A 23,004-nucleotide genomic window follows, 5' to 3' on the forward strand; every position below is an offset into this window, starting at 1 on the left:
GACGGCAGATTTCCTTCCCTGAAGGACATGAGGGAACCACGTGGGTTTTTACGACAATTGACAATCGTTCGACTTTTAATTCCAGACTTTAACTGAATTCAAATTTCACCATCTGCAGAGTGTGTCTCTGGATTCCTAGCCCAGTGACGATATTACTATGCCACGGCCTCCCGTTCTGCCACCGGAAACAGTTATTCATTATGTATCCTATTGAAACAATTCATATATTTGAAGATCTCAATCAAATCTTCTCTTCGCCTTCTCTGCTCCAAGGAGTAAAAGCCCAACTACTTCAGTCCCTCTACATAACCGAAGTTCCTCCATCTGTGGCACCATTTTTATACATTTCGCCCGCACTAATTCACACATGTCTCGGAGTGCAAAGATAAAACAATTGGCTATCCATTGCATTTGCTTGATCATGACTGAAAGGCAGAGAAACCTTGTTCAGTGGGGCTTGATGGGTGTTGAGTGGGGTGGGATGCTACAAGCATAGCTGGAAGGTCGAAAAATAAAAATGCTATATCCTGGTTGACAGGAGGCAGTCAGTGTGCGCCAGCTTTCAGAAGAAGCCCGTCAGAAAAGCTCTGTGAATTGCGGTACAAAATTGACTTCAGCCGCCAGCTGTGCATTGGATACAAATGCCTCAGCTACCCACTCCATGCTGTGCCAGTTCAAATATCCATTGTCAAAGGCAATTTAAGCTGTGCTTCAGGTATCGATGTCATGTTGGGCACTTCAATCGATACAGTCACATGGTCCTGAAGAATGTTTGAAAAAGTTGGGGTTGGTTCTTTTTGTAAATAGAGATTAATTCACCATAAACTAACTATATCAGAGCACCAGAAATAAGAGCAGCAGGCCACTTTGCTATTTGCGCAAGATCTGCCTTTCAATGAGATTGTCGGATCTTCGACCTCAACTCCACTTTTCTGCCATATCCCAAAATTCCATTGTTCCCTCAGAATCCAAACCAAATCTATCTATTTATGTCTTGAATATGCTCCATGACTGCACGTCTACGACTCTACGGGGTAGAGAATTACAATGATTCACAGCACTGAAGATATTTCTTCTCTTCAGCCTCCAAAATGGCCGATCCCATTTTTTCTTTTAAATTTAAAGTCATTTATTTTTCCAATTCAGGGGCAATTTAGCGTGACCAATCCACCTACTCTGCACATCTTTTGGGTTGTGGGGGTGAGACCCACGCAGACACGGGGAGAAAATATGCAAACTTCACACAGACAGTTCGATCCCGGCCCTGGGTCCTCAGCGCTGTGAGGCAGCAGTGCTAACCACTGCGCCACCATGCCGCCTGGCTGATTCTGTATTGACTGCCACCCTGTGTTCGAGATTCCCCAGCCGGACAAAACATTTTCTCAGTGTCTATCCTGTCAAACCCCTTCAGAATTTTCTCTGTTTCAATTAGATCATGCTTCATTCTTTTAAATTCCAGAGAACGTAAGCCTCGTCTACGCAATCTTGTAAGACAAGCCCTCCATTCCAGGAATCCAATCCAGTGAGCAACCGTTGAATTCCCTCGGGCGTGTAGCTTTAAAGTGGGCGCAGGAACACAGAGGCCTCGGAGTGGATACGCACAATGCTCGAAAGTTGCAGAAAAAGTTGAGAAGGTCGCTTAAAATATGTTTGCAGAATCCACAAACAGAGGCAAAGAGAACAGAGAAGTAGGCTAAACTTCTGAAAACCACTGGTTCAGTTGCCGTCGGAGGATTGGGTCCCATTCCCTTTGACAGCACACCTGCCTGCCTGAATCCCTTTTTTTAATGTTGCAATTGTTGTTACATTAGCTTGGGAATTGATTTTGATTAGACAATGTAATTTGCTCTCCTGATTAGATACTTAAGCCTCGTTGCAGAGGCTTGAATACCGTTCTGTGCATCGTTTCACTTGGAACTGAGAGCCAGATGAGTTCAGTTAGGAGGAAACAGGCTTGTTAAGCCATGTGACCATCTGACAAACCCGGGCACAGCCAACACCATATGCAAATTCCTGGGAAAAACGCAAGTCTGCCTTAAATAGTTAAAAACTGGACCTCATGGACGTACTCCGTTCCAAAGAGAGTACTGACAAGACATGAAGACAGTTGAAAACATTATTCTGGATCCTGCCCATAAAATAGGTGCCAGAGAAGGTACAAAGCGGTGAAAGAGATAAACGAGCAAACTATCAGTCAGCTTTCATGACCGACTAAATTCTGACCCAGGATCTGACCCAGCAAATCATCAAGAACCAAATAACTCTCTTCAAAGAAAATTGGCAAGGTGTTCTCTACCTTTTCCCGAGCCCCCTATAGCTTTCACTGTGGAGCAGTGATCCAAATGATTTGATATATGTCATGTCAAATCTCAATGTTTTATTGCTATGACGCACTGGAGGTTAATTGGGAAGTAATGAGATGTGATTCTGTACCCTGTGTGCACAGCCAGAGGTACAAATCGGCAAATATCAGAGAAGTGCTGTGTTTGCTTTTAAGGCTGATTATCCCAGCACATGGGAAATGCTGGGAAGAGTGCAGGTCCATAGCACGCAGGCTAGCAGAAGCAGGGCCTGGTGTGGAGAATGCTGGTGGACAAAATGCAGCACTGGGATTTTGGAGCTGGGCGAGAGCTGGGAAACTGAACAGTGGTCACAGGTGGCAATTAATAATAATCTTTATTAGTGTCACAAGAAGGCTTACATTAACACTGCATTGAGGGTAGAATGGTGGCACAGTGGTTAGCAGTGGGACTACAGCGCTGAGGACCCGGGTTCGAATCCCGTCCCTGGCTCACTGTCTGTGTGGAGTTTGCACATTCTCCCCGTCGGTTTCACTCCCACAACTCAAAGATGTGCTGGTTAGGTGGATTGACCATGCTAAATTGTCCCTTAATTGGGAAAAAAAAAAAATTGGGTACTTTAAAGTTATAAAAAAAATACATCGCATTGAGTTTGCTGTGAAAAGCCCCTCGTCGCCACACTCTGGCGCCTGTTCGGGTACACGGAAGAAGAATTCAGAATGTCCAATTCACCTAACAGGCTCGTCTTTCAGGACTAGTGGGAGGAAACCCACGCAGACACGGGGAGAACGTGCAGACGCCGCACAGACAGTGGCCCACGCCGGGAATCGAACCTGGGACCTTGGTGCTGTGAAGCAACAGTGCTAACCACTGTGCTAACGTGCCACCGTTTGTGGCATGGTGAATATTATCCCTGCCTCTAACTCAGAAGATTGGGGGTTTGGATCCCACTTCGGTGAAAAAAACCTAGCCTGGCACCCGAGTGCATTCGGAGGTACCATCCTTTTCCATTAAATTTTAAATGGAGGATCTGTACACACCCTCAAGCAGATGAAAAGGACCCCTGGCATTATTTTGAGGAAGAGAAAGGGAGGTCTTCCCTGTGAAGTGTTGGCTAGTGTAGACTTGAGAGATGAACAGACACTTCCAACACTAACTAACAAACACACGATGACTGAAACTTGGTAATTTGGTGCAGTGAGGTAAATCAGCAAAGGTAAGTGGAAAATCTAATTCTGCTGTTTTTCAGTTAAAAGTGCAGTGTGGAGCTTAGTGTCTGATTGGTTGAAGCTGCCCCCACCCTAATTGCTGAGAGGCAGTTATCTGTCAATCACCTGAGGCCTGTTTAGGGGCACATTGTATTCTTCTCTTTGAAGTTAAGGTATTTTTTGAGTCATCGGTTAGCTGAGGTCTGTATAAAAGACAGACAGACAGCGCACACAGTAAGCTAGCACAGTAAGGAGCAGAATTAGGCCACTTGGCCCAGTGAGTCTGCTCTGCCATTCAATATGACTGATATTTTCTCTTCCCCACTCTTCTGTCTTCTCCCCATAATCCCTGATCCCCTTATTAATCATTGGCTAGGATTGGATTGGATTTGTTTATTGTCACGTGTACCGAGGTACAGTGAAAAGTATGTTTCTGTGAGCAGCTCAACCGATCATCAAGAAATTAATAGGCTGACATTAACACTGCAATGACGTTACAGTGAGAACCCCCTAGTCCCGGGACTCTGGCACCTGTTCGGGTACACTGAGGGAGAATTCAGAATGTCCAATTCACCTAACAAACACATCTTTCAGGACTTGTGGGAGGAAACCGGAGTGCCCGGAGGAAACCCACTCAGACACAGGGAGAACGTGCAGACTCCGCACAGTCAGTAACCCAAGCGGGAATCAAACCCGGGACCCTGGAGCTGTGAAACCACACTGCTAACCACTGTGCTACTGTCCCACATAGATGCGTGGGGAAGGATTTCAACATTTGTAGAAACTGGCAGAGGGCTAATTTCAATGTCAAACATTATGGAAACCTCATTTAAAGGAAGGCAAGAAAATGAGGCCAATCACCGTCGTGAACTGGCGATTGTTAATACGTTGTGTCTACTGGATGCTGTAATGCATGAGGGAGATGAAATTTTAATGAAAACCAAAAAAAAGACAAGAAAGAAAGATAATTAAAAGGAATTAACAGCACATGAATCTAAAATATCCACAATGACAGGGTAAACAGAAAAAAAGATATACTTTATAGTACATGCACTCGACCCATTCCTGGGTGAGGGGCTTATCTCTTGAGCAGGCTGCGCCGATAGTCATAGGAGTTTAGAAGATGGAAAGGTGATCTTATTGAAACATATAAGACCCTGAGGGGATTAAGTCGGGAAGGTACCAGGAGGTTGTTTCTACTTGTGGGAGAGAGTAAAACCAAGGGACAAAGTTTGAGGTTGAGATGTCTCCTGTTTAAGACAGAGATGAGGATAAGTTTTGTCTGTCAAAAGGTCATTGGTCTGTGGCATTCTCTTCCCCAGAGTGCAGGGGAGGCTGGGACATTTAATTTATTCAAGGCTGAATTAGCCAGATCTTTGATAGACAAGACGGTCAAAGGTTACAGGAGGGCCAAATTCTGGCCATTGTAATCTGAAACTAAGAATAAGCATCACCAGGTAAAACGTTCAAACTCTTGAACTCTCTCTATCACACTTCCCTTCAACATCTTTTTCCCAGATATATTTTGTTCAAATATATGTCAAAGCACGTACTGCAGAAATATAGGCCATTCAACCCAAAACGTCTGTGTCAGTATTTCTGGTCTTCACAAGTCTCCACCTCTGCCCTTTATCAGCATTTGCTTCCATTCCTTCCCCCCATATGTACTTAGCTAGGTTCCGTCTGAATCCATTTTATGTCAGTTCTTTCTTTCATGGGAAGTAGGTGTCGCTGACTGGGCCTGCGTTTGTTGCCCATCCCTAATTTCCTTTCAGAAGGTGGTGGTGAACCTCCTTCTTGAACCCGCTGTTATCCATATGTTGCAGGTACGTGCACCCACATTTCTGGTAGGAAGCCCCTTCCTCTTTAAAAGTTAAACAATGCTGCCTTGTTAAATTGTGTTGGATCTTACTTCACCCTGACATTATTAACGATAGTGTTCCATTGAACATTTTCCCCGTTCTATTATAGAATCAGGGAATTGTCTGTAGGTCACTGTTAGCCTTCTTGGTTTGCTTGTACTTTGCCTTTGCACTGAAGAAACACATTAAGCAGATTGATGGACCACAATGTAATTATGGCATCCTATAAATCTTAGCCCACAGGGTCTGAATCAAAGCCATCGAGTGCACCTGCATTAGAAACTTGCTGAGAACATTGTGCTCGGTTAATCACTAAGAGACACAAGTCTTCAGGCAACTTTTGTGTTCAAGGAAAAGAAGCCCCGATCATTTTGACATCAGTCAAATGCTGTCCACATCCATACAGACATACTCGCGTGCGCACACATTCATGCACACACACAAACACGCATACATACACACACTTGCACACACACGCATACAGCCACATGCACACATACACACATGACACACAAATGCACGCACACACACACACATACATGCATACGCACACTTGCATACACCCACATGCACACATACATGCATGCACACACACAGACAAACACAACATCCACACATGCACACACAAACCTACGCACCCAGCGAATCCCCTATCCGTGATGGTGGGCCCTCCCTCTCTCCTCCATTCACCCCACCCCTGCCGTCCAACATCATTGATCCTCCCAGCGTGGGCATGGGAGAATTCATGGATTTTGCTTTTCTGCTTTGTTTTTTTAAAATCAAATAATTCTTCCTTTGAGGAACAGAAACAAAATGAGAACTGGAATCCATGTAAGAGAAAAAACGTGAACATTTTCTTTTACCCAAGAGCGCACAGTGGCGGTACAGGGGCACAGTGGTTAATATTGTGTTCTTTATATTGTTAGAACACAGACATAGAACATACAGTGCAGAAGGAGGCCATTCAGCCCATCAAGTCTGCAACGACCCACTTAAGCCCCCACCTCCACCCTATCCCCGTAACCCAATAACCCCTCCTAACCTTTTTGGTCACGAAGGGCAATTTAACATGGCCAATCCACCTAACCTGCACATCTTTGGACTGTGGGAGGAAACCGGAGCACCCGGAGGAAATCCACACAGACACCGGGAGACAGTGGAACCGAGACAGTGAACCAACGGGGAATCGAACTTGGGACCCTGCCACAGTGAAGCCACTTGTACTACCGTGCTGTCTGATTGTGCTTCAGGATGGTGAAGGTTGTAGTGTTGACAAAGAACAGCAAGCAGTATTCAGCAAACAAAGCTAATTTATTACACTACACTTAATTAGATTTGAACATTTACTGAGGAATTAGATAAATAAAGAATACGCGACACTTCTACAATACTAAACGATGCTTTCAGCTAAACTATCTCACATCTACTCTGTCTGGCTCCCTTCCACTTTCTTCTGTGTGTACTGTATCTCCAGTCTCTCTCATGCCTCTCTCCCAGGGGCTGGTTTAGCTCACTTGGCTAAATTGCTGGCTTTTAAAGCAGACCAAGCAGGCCAGCAGCACGGTTCAATTCCCGTACCAGCCTCCCCGGACAGGTGCCGGAATGTGGCGACTAGGGGCTTTTCACAGTAACTTCATTGAAGCCTACTCGTGACAATAAGCGATTTTCACTTTCACTTTCAGAAGTCAAGGAGGCATGTGATATTTATATGGTTGCTCTATAGCACCATCTAGTGACTAGAGTAGTAACATTACATTAACTCTTTATGTTCCTTACAATATCCACATATTGTGACAATTAACTCTGCTGCCAGGGACCCGGGTTCGATTCCAGCCTCGGGTGACTGTCTGTTTGGAGTTGGCACTTTCTCCCCGTGTCTGCGTGGGCTCCTCTGGGTGCTCCGGTTTCCTCCCACAGCCCAAAGATGTGCCGACGAGGTGGGTTGGCAACGTTAAATTTCTCCTTAGCATCCAAGATGTGCAGGTTAGGTGGACTTACAGGGATAGGGTGTGGGGGATGGGCCTAGGAAGGGTACTCTTTCAGAGGGTCGGTGCACACACGAAGGGCTGAATGGCCTCCTTCCGTGCTGTAGGGCTTCTATGATTCTAGCATCTCTCACAACTTTTAAATCTCATCAGTAAAGCTGCAGCTGTGACCGTCCAGCACACCCTTACTGTCACGCTGGGAGTGTCAAGTTCGGGTCTGTGGTCAAATCTACAGGGGACTTGATCCTGTGACCTTCTGACTCAGAGGCCAGTGTTGGACCCACTGATTCATGTTCACACAAAAGAGGGGTCTGTGTCTGACTAAAAAGATGGAGATAAACGCAGGTTTTGTGTTCAATCCAGTGCCATACCTACATTTATGGGAAGAACATGTTACGTTAAGGTTCCAACAGTGAATTCAAATTTGAATTAAGTCACAACCCTGGTCTCTATAACCAGACGGGGGAGAAGGTTTGGACGTGATGGCGCATTTGGCCTCCTTCATGCTGTAATGTAAAATAGGGGCTGGTTTAGCACACTAGGCTAAATCGCTTGCTTTTAAAGCAGGCCAGCAGCACGGTTCAATTCCTGTACCAGCCTCCCCGAACAGGTTCCGGAATGTGGTGACCAGAGGGTGTTCACAATAACTTCATTGAAGCCTACTTGTGACAATAAGTGATTTTAATTTTCTTAAACATGCTATGGGTCTATGATAATACTTTGTCGATGAAGGAAGAGATTTTTTAAAAGATTAGGCCAGAATTTAATGTAGAGGTGGTGGCCCTCCTCAGACAGTAGGGAGATTCCTCGTAGTTCCCACCATCCGTTTAGTCTCCTTTCTTGAAGACATTGGCGATGATGATATCCCTGATGCTGGCAGGAATTTATTCTCCACCCCAGATTTGTGACAATAAGCAATTTTCATTTTTCATTTCATTTTTCGTTTCATTTCATTTTCAGGAACAACTGATGGGAGATGCCGGGTGATCCCTTCTCCTCCAAGTTTGAAAATCTTCACTGGAATCCCGTCCTCTCCTGCGGCTTGCAGTCTTCCTGTCTTTAACATTGTCTTTGATTTTGTCCACACTTGGTAGAAGTCCAAGATCATCTTGATTATCATTAATTATGATTATCATTATGATTATCATGGTTGAGGAGTTCTCTAAAGTGTTCTCTCCATGTTTAGGGTGAGCCTGCTTCCACAGGGGCTGGAAACCGCAAACAGCTCTTGTGGTCATCAGAAATCAATTGCCCCCTAAGGGCCTCAACTGGCCCAAGTGTGGGCGGGCCGCCAAATGCCTGCCCCCAACGCTGGTAAAATATAAGCAAAGGCTTGATGGCAATGGGGACATTTCCCCCTCTGCCATCTCACCTGCTTTTAGGCCCCACCCCTGCCATTGCCAGAGGGGTGATGGTGATGTGTGGGGGCGAGGGGGAGGCATTGAGGGAGGATGAGGATGGATGCGGACAAATACAATTTGGGGCTTTGAGTGCGAGCAGTGAGGTAAAGCAGTGTGCTGTATCTCCAGAGCTGTGTGCCGTGGGGCAGCAGGGATGCGCATAGAGAAATGGTGCTGGGAAAACTGATGGGATTGAAGGCGGATAAATCCCCAGGGCCTGAGAATCTGCATCCCAGAGTGCTTAAGGCGGTGGCTCTGGAAATAGTGGATGCATTGGTGGTCATCTTCTGGGATTCTATAAACTCTGGAACTGTCCCTGCAGATTGGAGGGTAGCTCACGTCACTCCAATATTCAAAAAGGGAGGTAGAGAGAAAGCAGGGAATTATAGACCAGTAAGCCTAACATCAGTAATGGGGAAAATGCTTGAATCCATTATCAAGGACTTTATAGCGGAACATTCAGAAAGCAGTGGCAGGATCAGTCAGAGTCAGCATGGATTTATGAAGGGAAAATCATGCTTGACAAATCTGTTGGAATTCTTTGAAGAGGTAACCAGTACAGTCGACATGGGGGAGCCAGTCAATGTGGTATTTTTGGACTTTCAGAAGGCGTCCGACAAAGTCCCACATAAGAGATTATTGTGCAAATTTAAAGCGCGGGTTTGGGGGAAATGTATTGAGGTGGATTGAAAACTGGTTGGCAGAGAGGAAACAAAGAGTAGGGATTAATGGGTCCTTTTCAAATTGGCAGGCAGTAACCAGTGGGGTACCACAGCGATTGGTGCTCGGACCCCAGCTATTCACAATATATATTAATGATTTGGATGAGGGAACAAAATGTAATGTCAAAGTTTGCAGATGATACCAAATTAGGTAGGAGGGTGAATTGTGATGAGGATGCAGGGATCCTAAAGCAAGATCTGGACAGGTTGGGCGAGTGGGCAAATCAATGGCAGATGCAGTATAATTTGGATAAGTGTGAGGTTATTCATTTTGGAAGCAAAAACAGGAAGGCAGATTACTACCTGAATGGTTGTAAATTGGGAGAGGGGAGTGTGCAGCGGGACCTGGGTGACCTTGTGCACTATTCGCTGAAGGTAAGCATGCAGGTACAGCAGGCTGTAAATAAGGCTATGATATGTTGGCCTTCATTGCAAAAGGTTTTGAGTATAGAAGCAGGGATGTGTTGCTGCAATTGTACAGTGCCTTGGTGAGGCCACATTTGGAATATTGTGTGCAGTTTTGGTCTCTTTTCTCTGAAGAAGGATGTTCTTGCTCTCGAGGGAGTGCAGCGAAGGTTTACCACACTGACTCCAGGGATGGCGGGACTGTCATATGAGGAGAGATTGACTAGGTTGGGATTGTTCTCGATGGAGTTCAGAAGAATGAGGGGGGGATCTCATAGAGACTTATGAAATTCTAACAGGACTAGACAGGGTAGATGCAGGGAAGATGATACCAATGATAGGTATGTCCAGAACCAGGGGTCACAGCCTGAGGATTCAGGGTAAACCATTTCGGACAGAGATAAGGAGACACTTCTTCACACTGTGGTAGTATGACTAGGGGTATTACGGTACCTGGGAGTGTGAGCTGCCATTGGTGCAGAGGACTTGCTGCCCATTGGCCCAGGTATCGTGTGCCTCTCAGCCGATTGGCTAAGAGGAAGGTCGCTCCGCCTACGAGGCAGGGTATAAGAACCCGTGTTCCCCGGCAGCCAGCCATTCTTCTGTACGTTTGTTGCCGGGTCCACTTCTTGCTAATTAAAGCCTTTCTTTCAGACTTCATTTACGTTTCGTGTCCATTGATTGTGCATCAATATAATTAGCAAGATTTTAAAGGATGGAGCTTCGCATCAAGCCAGAGTGTCTTCGACTCAGCCCGCACGCAACAAATGCAACAGCAGCATTTAAGCACTGGCTGGCTTGCTTCAATAGTTACCTGAGCACAGCTGAAAACATCCCAACGAGGGAATAGAAATTACACATCCTCCACTCGTGCATCGGCACCGCCGTGTACACGCTCATAGAGGACACGACAGACTACGACGCGGCTATCGACTTACTTAAAGGACATTTCATACGGCCGGTGAACCAAGTCTACGCTCGGCACTTACTGGCCACGAGGAAGCAGATACCTGGTGAGTCTCTGGACGAATTTTACCGTGCCCTCCTTGTGCTGGGGAGGAACTGCGGCTGCCCACAGGTGTCTCCAGAATACTGAACTTCTGATCAGAGACTCCTTTGTTGCAGGTATGCAGTCCTCGCAGATCCACCAAAGACTGTTGGAGAGAGAGACTTTAAGCCTCATGGAGGCACAGGCCCTCGCCTCATCCCTAGACGCAATTTGGAGCGCTCGCGCGTATGCCCTCGACCGTGCAGCAGCGCCCTGGGCAGTGCGGAACGCGACCTCCCTCACCCCCATGGACTCGGACTCCCCCCCAAGGCCTGCGCCACAGGGCACCCCCCGAAAAACCCACGGGGCCCCGCTGCTATTTCTGTGGCCAGGCAAGGCACCCCCCTCAGCGCTGCCCGGCCCGTTCCGCAACCTGCAAGGGCTGTGGCAAGAAGGGCCACTTTGTGGCCGTTTGCCAATCTAAAGCTGTCGCTGCGGTCCCGAGCAGTGACTGCGGGTCCTCCCCCCTGCTCTCCTCAGGGGCCCAGTGCAGCCCGCGGACCTCGCTGACCCCACCCCTCACTGCCATGTGCGATCCCTTGGCGCCGCCATTTTGGACCCCCGACGCCACGTGCGATCCCCGGGCGCCGCCATTTTGGACCCCCGACTACACGTGCGATTCATGGGCGCCGCCATTTTGTCCACCCCCCACCATGTGCGGCCGACGGGCGTCGCCATCTTGGATGGGCACCGAGCACCCCGCAGGTGACTACTCCCTGCCTGATGACGACTCTGAGTTTCTGCCACGACTCGCCTCAGTCACATTGGACCAGTCGTGGCCTCGCACCCTATCCACAGCGACCACGAAGATCCTCCTCAACGGCCACGTGATAAGCTGCCTGCTGGACTCCGGGAGCACAGAGAGTTTCATCCACCCCGCCACGGTAAGACGCTGAGCTCTTCCTGTTTACCCGGTTAAACAAAAAATCGCTCTGGCCTCCGGTTCGCACTCGGTCCAGATCATGGGGTGCTGCATAGCGGATCTCACGGTCCAGGGGATGAGTTTAAAAACTACAAGCTATTCATCCTCCCTCACCTCTGCGCGGCAGCACTCCTGGGGTTAGACTTCCAGTGCAACCTCCAGAGCTTAACATTCAAATTCGGCAGCCCTATGCCCTCCCTTACTGTCTGCAGCCTCGCGTCCCTCAAGGTCGATCCCCCATCCTTGTTTGCAAACCTCACCCCGGATTACAAACAAGTCGTCACCAGGAGCAGACGGTACAGTGCCCAGGACCGGACCTTCATCAGGTCCGAAGTCCAACGGCTTCTGAAGGAAGGGGTCATCGAGGCTAGCAACAGCCCCTGGCGAGCACAAGTGCTGGTGGTAAAGACCGGGGAGAAAAATAGGATGGTCATAGACTACAGTCAGACCATCAACAGATTTATGCAGCTGGACGCATACCCTCTCCCACGTATCTCCAACCTGGCCAACAGGATCACGCTGTACAAGGTCTTCTCCACAGTGAACCTCAAGTCCGCCTACCATCAGCTCCCCATCCGCGCGAGTGACTGAAAGTACACTGCGTTCAAAGCGGATGGGCGACTCTACTACTTTTTAAGGGTTCCCTTCGGTGTCACAAACGGGGTCTCGGTCTTCCAACAAGAGATGGACCGAATGGTCGACCAATACGCTTTACGGGCAACCTTCCTGTATCTCGATAACGTCACCATCTGCGGCCACGATCAGCAGGACCACAACACCAACCTCCGAAAATTCCTCCGAACTGCCAAACTCCTGAATCTGACCTACAACAAGGACAAATGCGTGTTTAGCACTGACCGTCTTGCCATCCTCGGCTACGTAGTGCATAATGGAGTAATAGGCCCTGACCCGGAACGCATGCGCCCCCTGATGGAGCTCCCCCTCCCCCACTTCCTCAAAGCCCTCAAGCGCTGTTTGGGCTTCTTTTCATATTACGCCCAGTGGGTCCCCAATTATGCCGACAAAGCCCGTCCCCTCATCCAATCAGCCACTTTTCCCCTGTCAATGGAGGCCCGCCAGGCCTTTAGCCGCATCAAAGTGGATATCGCAAAGGCCACGATGCGAGCTATCGACGAGTCCCTCCCATTCCAGGTCGAGAGCGACGCGTCCGATGTAGCTCTGGCGGCCACCCTCAACCAAGCAGGCAGACCCATGGCCTTCTTCTCCCGTACCCTCCACGCTTCCGAAATTCGCCACTCCTCGGTCGAGAAGGAAGCACAGGCCACAGTAGAAGCTGCGCGACATTGGAGGCACTATCTGGCCGGCAGGAGGTTCACCCTCCTCACAGACCGATGGTCAGTGGCCTTCATGTTTGACAACGCACAGAGGGGCAAGATAAAGAACGACAAGATCTTGCGGTGGAGGATCGAACTGTCCACTGACAACTACGACATCTTGTATCGTCCTGGGAAGCTAAACGAGCCTCCCGATGCCCTGTCCCGCGGCACCTGTGCCAACGCACAAGTGGACCACCTTCGAACCCTCCACGCGGACCTCTGCCATCCGGGGGTCACCCGCTTTTTCCACTTTATAAAGACCCGCAACCTGCCCACTCCATCGAGGAGGTCAGGACAGTCACGAGGAACTGCCACATCTGTGCGGAGTGCAAGCCGCACTTCTACCGCCCCGAACAAGCGCATCTGATAAAGGCTTCCCGCCCCTTTGAACGTCTCAGCATGGACTTCGAAGGTCCCCTCCCCTCTACCAACCGCAACACGTACTTCCTCAACGTGATTGACGAGTACTCCCGCTTCTTGTTTGCCATCCCCTGCTCTGACATGACCACCACCACCATCATTAAAGCCCTACACACCATTTTCTCCCTGTTTGGATTCCCCGCTTACATTCACAGCGATCGGGGGTCCTCCTTTATGAGTGACGAGCTGCGTCAATTCCTGCTCAGCAGGGGCATCCAGCAGGACGACCAGTTACAATGCCAGGGGTAACGGACAGGTCGAGAGGGAGAACGGTACGGTCTGGAAGACCGTCCTGCAGGCCCTGCAGTCCAGAAATCTCCCAGCCTCCCATTGGCAAGAGGTCCTCCCAGACGCCCCCCATTCTATCCGGTCACTCCTCTGTACCTCCACTAACCAAATACCTCACGAACGCCTTCTTGTTTTTCCCAGGAAGTCTTCCTCAGGGACCCTGCTCCCAACCTGGCTGGCTACCCCCGGGCCCATCCTGCTCCGGAAACATGTGCGGGTGCACAAGCCGGACCCATTGGTTGAAAGGGTCCAGCTACTCCACGCGAACCCGCAGTACGCGTATGTGGAGTATCCCAATGGCTGACAGGACACAGTCTCCCTCTGCGACCTGGCACCCGCTGGATCCCGGCCACCCCCCAGGCGCCAGCCCCCTCACCCCCCCGACCCCAACTGCCCCCAGCAGGTGCCCCCCCCCCCCCCCCCCATCCCCCGGCTTCACCGACACCTTCACACGCGCTGCCTAGTGGACAGGATGACCCTCCCCCGGCCTGGCCCCCGCTAGCTCCGACTAGGGGTACGGACACAACCGCAAGAACAGGATCATCGCTCTCGGAGTCACGGACGACCACCACTCCAACGTCGCCAGCACAGCTACGCAGGTCGCACAGGACATCCAAGGCACCCGATCGGCTGATTGAATCCATGTAAATTGTTGATGGACTCTTGTTTTTGCTTGTTCTTTATTTTTTTTCCCCATTCCCCAAACTGTACATAGTTACTGGGTTCTGTATTTTGTAAATAGTGGCGGGCCAGCGGGCAGCCATCAATGAAATGGTACGATCTAACATCTCTAGTCATACTACCAGTCTCTCACATACTCACAGGACCCCCACCCCCCCATTCCTTTCTCAACAGGGGGTGAATGTGGTAGTATGACGAGGGGTATTACGGTACCTGGGAGTGTGAGCTGCCATTGGTGCAGAGGACTCACTGCCCATTGGCCCAGGTATCATGTGCCTCTCAGCCGATTGACTGAGAGGAAGGTAGCTCCGCCTACGAGGCAGGGTATAAGAACCCGTGTTCCCCGGCAGTCAGCCATTCTTCTGTACGTCTGCTGCCGGGTCCACTTCTTACTAATTAAAGCCTTTCGTTCAGACTTCATCTACGTTTCGTGTCCATTAATTGTGCATCACATACAAAGAATGGTGAGCCTGTGGAATTCATTCCCACAGGAAGTAGTTGAAGCTAAAACATTGAATCTATTCACGAGGCGGCTGGATGTAGCACTTGGGAAGAATGAGATCAAAGGCTAAGGAGAGAAAACAGGATTCGGCTATTGAGTTGGATGATCAGCCATGATCATGATTAATGGCGGAGCAGGCTCGAAGGGTCAAAAGGCCTCCTCCTGCTCCTATCTGCAATGCATCTATGTATCTGTTTAATACTCGATCAAAGGAAAAGCATTCTAATCTTGTCCAAAAGGCAGTAATCCTGAGGATTGCATGGATTTTAAATTTAGCAAAGGATGATAAATAATCGATAAAGATAGAGAAGACGCATATGAGTGTAAACGAGCAAGGGACATAAAAAACAAGGTAAAAATTTCTATAAATATGTAAAAAGGAAGAGATTTGGGCGAGAGTATGTGACCCTTAGAGGCAGGAACTGGTGAAATTATGATGCGGAGTAAAGATATGGTACAGATATTAAATAAATACAGCTACACTGTACAGAGTGGGAGACAAAAACAAATCTAGAAATACTGGGGAACCAAGGATCTAATGAGAAACAGAGAGAATTCAGCATTAATAAAGAAATGTCACAGGAGAAACTAATGGGGTTGAAAGCTGAGGAATCCCTTGCACCTGAAAGCCTCCATCCTCAGTGTAAAGTTCCAGGCGGGAGACCACACGGAAGTGATGACTGGCCCCCCTCCCCCGAAGTGTCTCCCGGGCCTCGCCCACACCCGGATCGGGGTATTTATATCCAATAGAATCCTTGCTTAAGGGCGTAGCCCCACCCCTCATCTGGGGAGATTATACTCAGGTGAGGCAACAGAACCTCTGATGTTGCAGACACCATGGCCTACGGTTGGGGTTATAACATCCCTCCCCTGCCTCAAGCCCGATACGTCGTCTGAAAACATCGTCTGCCTTCCTTGCACGGATCTGCTTCTCAAGCGTCCGCTGTGCTGGACCCGGTGGAGTGTAACACACCGGGGAGTGATGTTTTCAGGATGAACGCCTGGACGGGTTCACCATGCGGGGGTTGGCGGCCCACACCAGATCTGTTGCAATCTCCGTTCGCAAGGTCTCCATGTCCGGAGAGAGTTCAATGAGTCGGCATCTCGCATCTCATGATCGAAGGACTCGTCCATCTCCCCAGGTATCAATGGTAGCTGCACTGGGAGAAGGGTCACCATGGGATGCGAGGACTTCTGCTTTCTCTTGTGGACCTGTAGGGCATGTAGGGCCTATTCGATTCCTTTCCTCCCACACTCACCGAATATGAGACTGGGCCTGATTGCTGCACCACTATCCCCGGGATCCACAATGTCACATCAGTAAAATTCCTGACATAGACCGTATCGCTCGTGGAGAATTCTCTCATGAGCCAGGGTCAACGTGCTTCAGAGTGTTCCTGCTGGTCCCTGGCCTTCTCTCTCATGTCCGGCAGGGTGAGATTCAAGTGCGTGTGCAGCCAGCGCCCATTAACAACTCCGAAGGTGCCAGTCGTGGCGTGCGGCGTGGTACGGTAATAGAAACAGAAACAGGCCAGATTGGTCTGCGGGGAACCGGAAGTCTGCTTCCGCATTCTAAACTTAAAAGTCTGTCCGCCCATTCGGCCAATCCGTTGGAGGACGGGTGGTAAGGCGCGGTCCGTACATGGCGGACCCCATTCATCTACATGAGAGCACCGAATTCCGCACTTGTGCTGTTGTCTGACACTAACACCTCTGGAAACCCGTGGGTGCTGAAAGTTTGTCGGAGTTTCTCAATCGTGGCCCGTGCTGACATCGTGGACATGCGGTGGAGCGTATCTCAGCCTTTGCTCCTGATTGGGGGGGTGGGGGTGGGGGGGGGGGGGGGGGGGGAGCGTATTCTGGTGCTCCCAGCCGATGTTCCAACGCATATTCATCAGTGCGGGCGGAAGCCATGGGAGGAATCGCCCTGTCCTCCTTCAATAAACCCAGGAGGGGCTTGTGGTCCGTATAAACCATAGACGTACGCTCATACACGTATTGGTGAAACTGCTTTACCACGAGAAGCACCGCCAGAATTTCCTTTGAATCTGCGCGTTGTTCCGCTCCACTGCCGTCAAATTGCGGGAAGCAAACGCAATAAGATGTTCCGTGCCGTCATCCATCTGACCTAGCAAGTCAGCCCCGATGTCGTAAGGTGAAGCATCGCAGGTCAGGAGCAAAGGTTCAGATGGGTATAAATGAGTTAACAGACACGAGGATGAGAGTCTCCATTTCACCTCATCAAACTCCATCTGCTGCGGCGAATCACAATTACCACCACTGCTCCTTTTAAAACAACAAATATAGTGGGGCCAGAACAGTCACCAAATTAAGGATAAATTTCCCAAGATAAAATAATTTATCAGGCCCTGGAAACAGCGGAGTTCCGTAGGGTCCTTCGGGACGGGGGCCTGCCAGATCGCACGTACCTTACGATCTACCGGTTGTGAGCCATCTCGGTTCTCTCTGTAATCCAAGTAGGTCACCGCTCTGGCGTGAAAGACACATTTTTCCCTTCGCAGCTGAACCACAGTGGCCTCGAACCAACGTAGCACATTCTCCAAGTTTTTTATGTGGTCCAGGTCGGTGGACCTAGTGATCAATACGTCGTTGAGATAAATCACGACTTTGGGCAGTCCCCAGAGGATGTTCTCCTTCACCCGCTGGAAAATGGCACAGGCGGAAGACATTCTGAAAAGCAATCTCGCACCCTGGTAAAGACTGTGATAGGTATTGAAGTCACAAATATCCGCAAAGCCGGATCCAGGACTAACTGTGAATAAGTATGGCTCATATCGAGCTGAGTGAAAGTCCACCAGTCACTGAGCCTAGCATACAGGTCTTCATTTCTGGGCACTGGGTAACGGTTCAAACAGGATGCGCAGTTTACTGTTGTTTTATAATCTCTGCACAGATGTACGGAGCCATCAGGCTTCATGACTGGCACTATCAGCGCAGCCCAATCCACGAACTGTATGGGGTCCTTATGAATGGCAGAACTAACCTTACAGGCTGAATGGTCTACTCCTGCTCCTATTTCCTATAATGCCTCCATCATAATGAGTTCAATACCAGTAGAGAAGGTGCTAAAAGTCTTCCCATTAGTATTGTAGTCGACCACAGTGCCTTAACCCCAGATAAAACTACGGCGCTTCTTCCAGTTGAATGGAGAACCACAGGGAATGATGGGAGCTTTTCCAATGATGATGCGCTTCAACATGATGGAGGGATCATCAGGAAAAGGAACAGAAATAGACCATTCAGACCTTCAAGTCAGCTCCACTAATCACGAAATACACCAATGGGAGATACCTGGCTGCCAGCGCCCGCCACACTCGTGATTGAGGCATGTGACAACAGAGACAGGGCAACAGAGGAGAGGTTACAAAGCCTGCTGGAAATCTGGAACTCATTCCCCCCTTCAAACTAAAACTGACTTGGGGGATCAATGGATAATCGATAATCTGAGATTGATGTATTTTTGTTTGACAAGGGGTGTTAAGGGTTGTGAAACATGGAGTTAGGATATAGATCAACCATAATCTGATTAAAGGGTGGAACAGGATAAATGACCCTACATCTATTCCCATATCTGAAAAAATTATTTCTTGGTTCTAAATGTGCTTATTAAAAACTCCCATTAATGCAGCATGTAATGAAACATCTCACTGGAATATTATCAAACATAATCTGTCAACAACTCACTGAAGGAGACTTCAGCACAGTTGGTCAAAAAAGAGAGGTAGACTTAAGAAGGATCTGAGAGGGTTAGGGAGTGTACATCTATAATTATGTCAATTTCCTATCAACATCGTGGGGATTACCATTCACCAGAAACTGATCTGGACTAGCCATACCAATACTGTAGCTGCAGGATCAGGTCAGAGGCTGGGGGCCAGATTCTCCGCAAATGCCGATTCTCCCCCCCGGGCGGGGCTAGGAGCGCGGCCCCATGTGTCACGGCGGCGCAGCCTTGACGACTGTCGTCAAGGCCGCACGTCAATCGCCACGCCGGCTGACACGGCCGATGATGTCGGCCACGTATGCGCAGGTTGGACAACGCCAACCCACGCATGCGCAGTTGGCGTCTTTTCCTTCAGCCGCCCCGCAAGACGTGGCGGCTTGATCTTGCGGGGCGGAGGAGGGAAAAGAGTGCGTGGTACTGCCGTGCCAATTGGGCCCCCAGATGGCCCAAACGGGCATCTGCCGCCCGTTTCACGACGGCAGCGAGCAGGTGTGTTTGCTGCCGTGTTGAAACGGGCCTGAAAGCCCGGCCGCTCGGCCCATCGGCCTCGGAGAATCGCCGCTCGCCGTAAAAAACGGCGAGCTGCGATTCGTGGCGTGGGTCGGGCGTGGGGGGGGGGGAGAATAGCGGGAGGGCGTTTAAAATGTCGGGAGGCCCTCCCGCTATTCTCCCACCCGGCGTGGGGGCGGAGAATCGCGCCCTGGGAATCCCACGGAGAGTAACTCACCTCCTGACTCCCCAAACCCTGTCCACCATCTGCAAGTCACAAGTCAGGAGTGTGATTGAATATTCTCCACTTGACTGGATGAGTGCAGCTCCAACAACACTCAAGAAGCTCAACACCATCCAGAACACAAAGCAGTCTGTTTGATTGATCTCCCATCCACCACATTAAACATTCAGTCCCTCCGGTTCAAGAAAGAGACTCATTACCACATTCTCAAAGGCAAATAGGGAATTAAGGACGGGCGATTATAATGTTAGGCGACCTAGTGATGCCCATATCCCGTGAAAGAATTTTTAAAAACCTCACAATGCCTTAATGATGAAAATGCAGGAATAATTGCAACACAGGGACATCGTTAACTCGTTCTGACACGATTGCATCTTTCAAAATGTTTATCCATGGCTTTAATGCACGTTTTTCATCAGCACCTATTATTAACATCAATATTTGCTAAACAGAACATGAATGATTACGCCTAACGGATTTGCTTACCAGCTTGGACGAGGGTGAACTCCTGGGATCTGGTTCCTATCCGGTTACTGGCTGTACAGTTGTAGCTGCCAAAGTCGCTATCCACAGCCGGAGTAATCTTCAAGCAGAGAAACAGAAATCAGAGAATTATTATTCTTTCCGATGGCTTGTTGGATTGACAGAACTGGTCCATCAATAAAAATGAGCTTTCTTCCTGCCTCTGCCATCATGATGTATAAGCCATGGATGACCATAATTTAAAATGTAACATTAAAATGTTCATGTCTACAACGCCCAATTATCGAGCTCCCAATTTCCTCTTTAATTTCCTGTCAGTCTGCTCATCTAAACTCGCAAGGTTGGATCATGCTGGAAAAATAATGATGTTAATGACCCACATTGGCACTACGATACAAATTGCCCAGAGGTTGAAAAGACACGACATGAGTTACAAATGGATTTGTGTCACTCCGCCCGTTACTTTTGCACAAACAATATTTTGCCATAAGCCTCCCAGTTATTTTTTAAAACCTGCTGGATTTGCATATTAATTGTCCATTACACTCAGCAAAGTGGTGGGGGGGGGGGGGGGGGGGGGGAGGGGGTCTTCTGACGCAGTGACAGCATCCCAACCTCTGAGCCACAAGCTCTGGGCTCCAGTCCCACTCCAGGACGCCATGGCCACGGAAGGTTCGTTCACAACATGGCCAAGCAGGTTGAATGTCAACCCAATCCTTCTTTCTCAGACACATGTACACCCACGGCAAGCAGTGAGAGTGGGAGAATCTCCTGGCCAGCCAGAACCATGTGGTAACTGATGCACAACAGCTTCCCCATGTTAAAAGACACCATCTTACCACAGGATGTACTCTGTAGCTGGTGTCCTCCTATTAAAGGAAGGACTACCACAGAGAGAAACTTGGCTTGGAAAGCTATGTCCTGTAATTAAGAACGTATGTACCCCTTTAGCAATGTAACAATTGTTTAAGACTTGCCTCGGACAAAAGGGTAACAAGTCCTCCTGTGGAAACTTATTACCTCAGGGTGATGAATTATTGTTAAAAATTATAAAAGTATATATTTTAAAAATCTTATTCTCCTTTAGATCATGGCTCCCAAACCAACCTTTCTTGCCTCTCCTTCTTATTTCCCTTTCTGTATCTGATTTTATTCTAATTCACCTTTCTACTCTATTCCTCTCCTCTTTCTGTGTCGATCCTTATATCTCATTGGTGAAGGAGACTCATTGTTGGTCCTTCCATTCACGCATTTTTCCTGGTTCCCAAACTGCCATCGAACCAAAACATCATAGAATCCCTACAGTACAGCCCATCGAGTCTTCACTGTCCCTTTAAAAGAGAACCCTACCTAAGCCCACTCCCTCGTCCTATTTCCATAACCCCCCCCCCTTACCCTGCACATCCCTGGACACCAAGGGGCAATTTATCATGGCCAATCCACCTAACCTGCACATCTTTGGACTGTGGGAGGAAACCGGAGCACCTGGAGGAAACCCACGCAGACACGGGGAGAACTTGCAAACTCCACACAGACAGTCATCCAAGGTCGGATTCGAACCCGCTTCCCTGGCGCGTTGAGGCAGCAGTGCTAACCACCGGGCCACCGTGCCACCCCTCGCCACATCAGTGCCAGTTTATTATTTTCAGAAATGACAACATAAAAGGACTTTTGAGCTGAAGGCTTCAGTAAAATGTCTAATAGTGTGTGCTGCTAAATGACCCACGAGAGCAAGATACAGCTCATTGAAGTTCACTTCCAGTGAGGTTCCGTGTGCACACCCTCTTGTTGACCATATTTAGTCCTGGCCAATAAGCATCAGTATGCTAATCTGTAGGAAGAAGCAAGGCCATAAGACAATAAGAAATAGCAACAGGAGTAGGCCATTCGGCCCCTCCAACCTGCTCAGCCACTCAATAGGATCATGGCTGATCCGACATTCCACACATTGCCCTTTCCCTGAAATCCCTGATTCCTTGACTGATCGAGAATCTATCAACCTCAGCCTCAAACATGCACAGGGAGTCTACCCCACAGGTCTCTGTGGCAAGGATTTCCAAAGACTCACCACATTCTGAGTGAAGAGATTTCTCCTCCTCTCAATCTTAAATTGGCACCCCTTTATTCTGAGACTATGCCCTCTGGCCCTAGACTCTCCCATGAGGGAAACATCCTCTCAGCATTTATCCTGTCAAGCCAGTTAAGAATCCTACGGGCGGATTGTCTGTCCAGTTACGTCAGAATCGCGAATGAAGTTTGGGCAGAGAGTCGGGCGTCAGCCGAAAATCAAGGTCGTCGCCAGGCGCCCAATGGAACGCCATGCTCCAGCGCCTCAATGGTGGCCTGGATGCGTTCCTCGCCACGCACAGCATGGGCATGCAATTCGTACAGTAACGACCATGACATATCATCAACAGGCCCGACCTGGTAGTCTCCAGCCTCCCATGATGCTCCGCCTCCATCAGGCGGAGGAGACACTGGCATGGTTCACTAGCGGCATTTGTAAACGGGCGGTGGGCCCTGTGGATTCTGAGGATGAGAGGGGAATCAAGACATGTTTCCAAAGGTGCAACTGTGGGATGCCAGTTATGCTGCTGGCTGGGCGACATCTGTCAAAGCCGAGAGAGGGGGTGGGGGGAGGCAGTGGGGGGGGGGGGGGGTGGCAGGCTGTGGGTTTGGGGTACATCTCCCCGGGAGCAGGATGGCCAGGTATGTGCTGCTATTGTCGTGGCCTGCATGGCAGTCATCTGGCTCTGCACCACACTGGCTGCCCACTGTGATCCATGATTGTGCTGAGCGGAGGCCATCAGAGCTGGGTTTGGGGGGGGGGGGCAGCGGTGCTCTCTGGAACCCCAATAGCAGACACAGGCAGCCATGGCCCTTGCCATCCTCACGAGGGTGGATGCCCCACCAGAGGCACCATCAGCTTGCCCACCCTGCTGGCACACTGGCCGTCACCAAGC

The 23,004-nt window shown here is 49.3% G+C and overlaps 1 protein-coding gene across 1 annotated transcript in view; it reads right to left on the minus strand.

The window, feature by feature from the left end:
- The window catches only part of ncam2 (neural cell adhesion molecule 2), a 1,376,879-nt gene that overhangs the window by 108,351 nt on the left and 1,245,524 nt on the right, over positions 1 to 23,004 (minus strand). Inside the window, exon 11 of the mRNA XM_038801391.1 lies at positions 20,045 to 20,141. Coding sequence (XP_038657319.1) covers positions 20,045 to 20,141 — 97 coding nt within the window. The remainder of the gene's footprint in view (positions 1 to 20,044; positions 20,142 to 23,004) is intronic.

Source organism: Scyliorhinus canicula, chromosome 7, assembly GCF_902713615.1.
Source record: "Scyliorhinus canicula chromosome 7, sScyCan1.1, whole genome shotgun sequence".
NCBI classification, from domain to species: domain Eukaryota; kingdom Metazoa; phylum Chordata; class Chondrichthyes; order Carcharhiniformes; family Scyliorhinidae; genus Scyliorhinus; species Scyliorhinus canicula.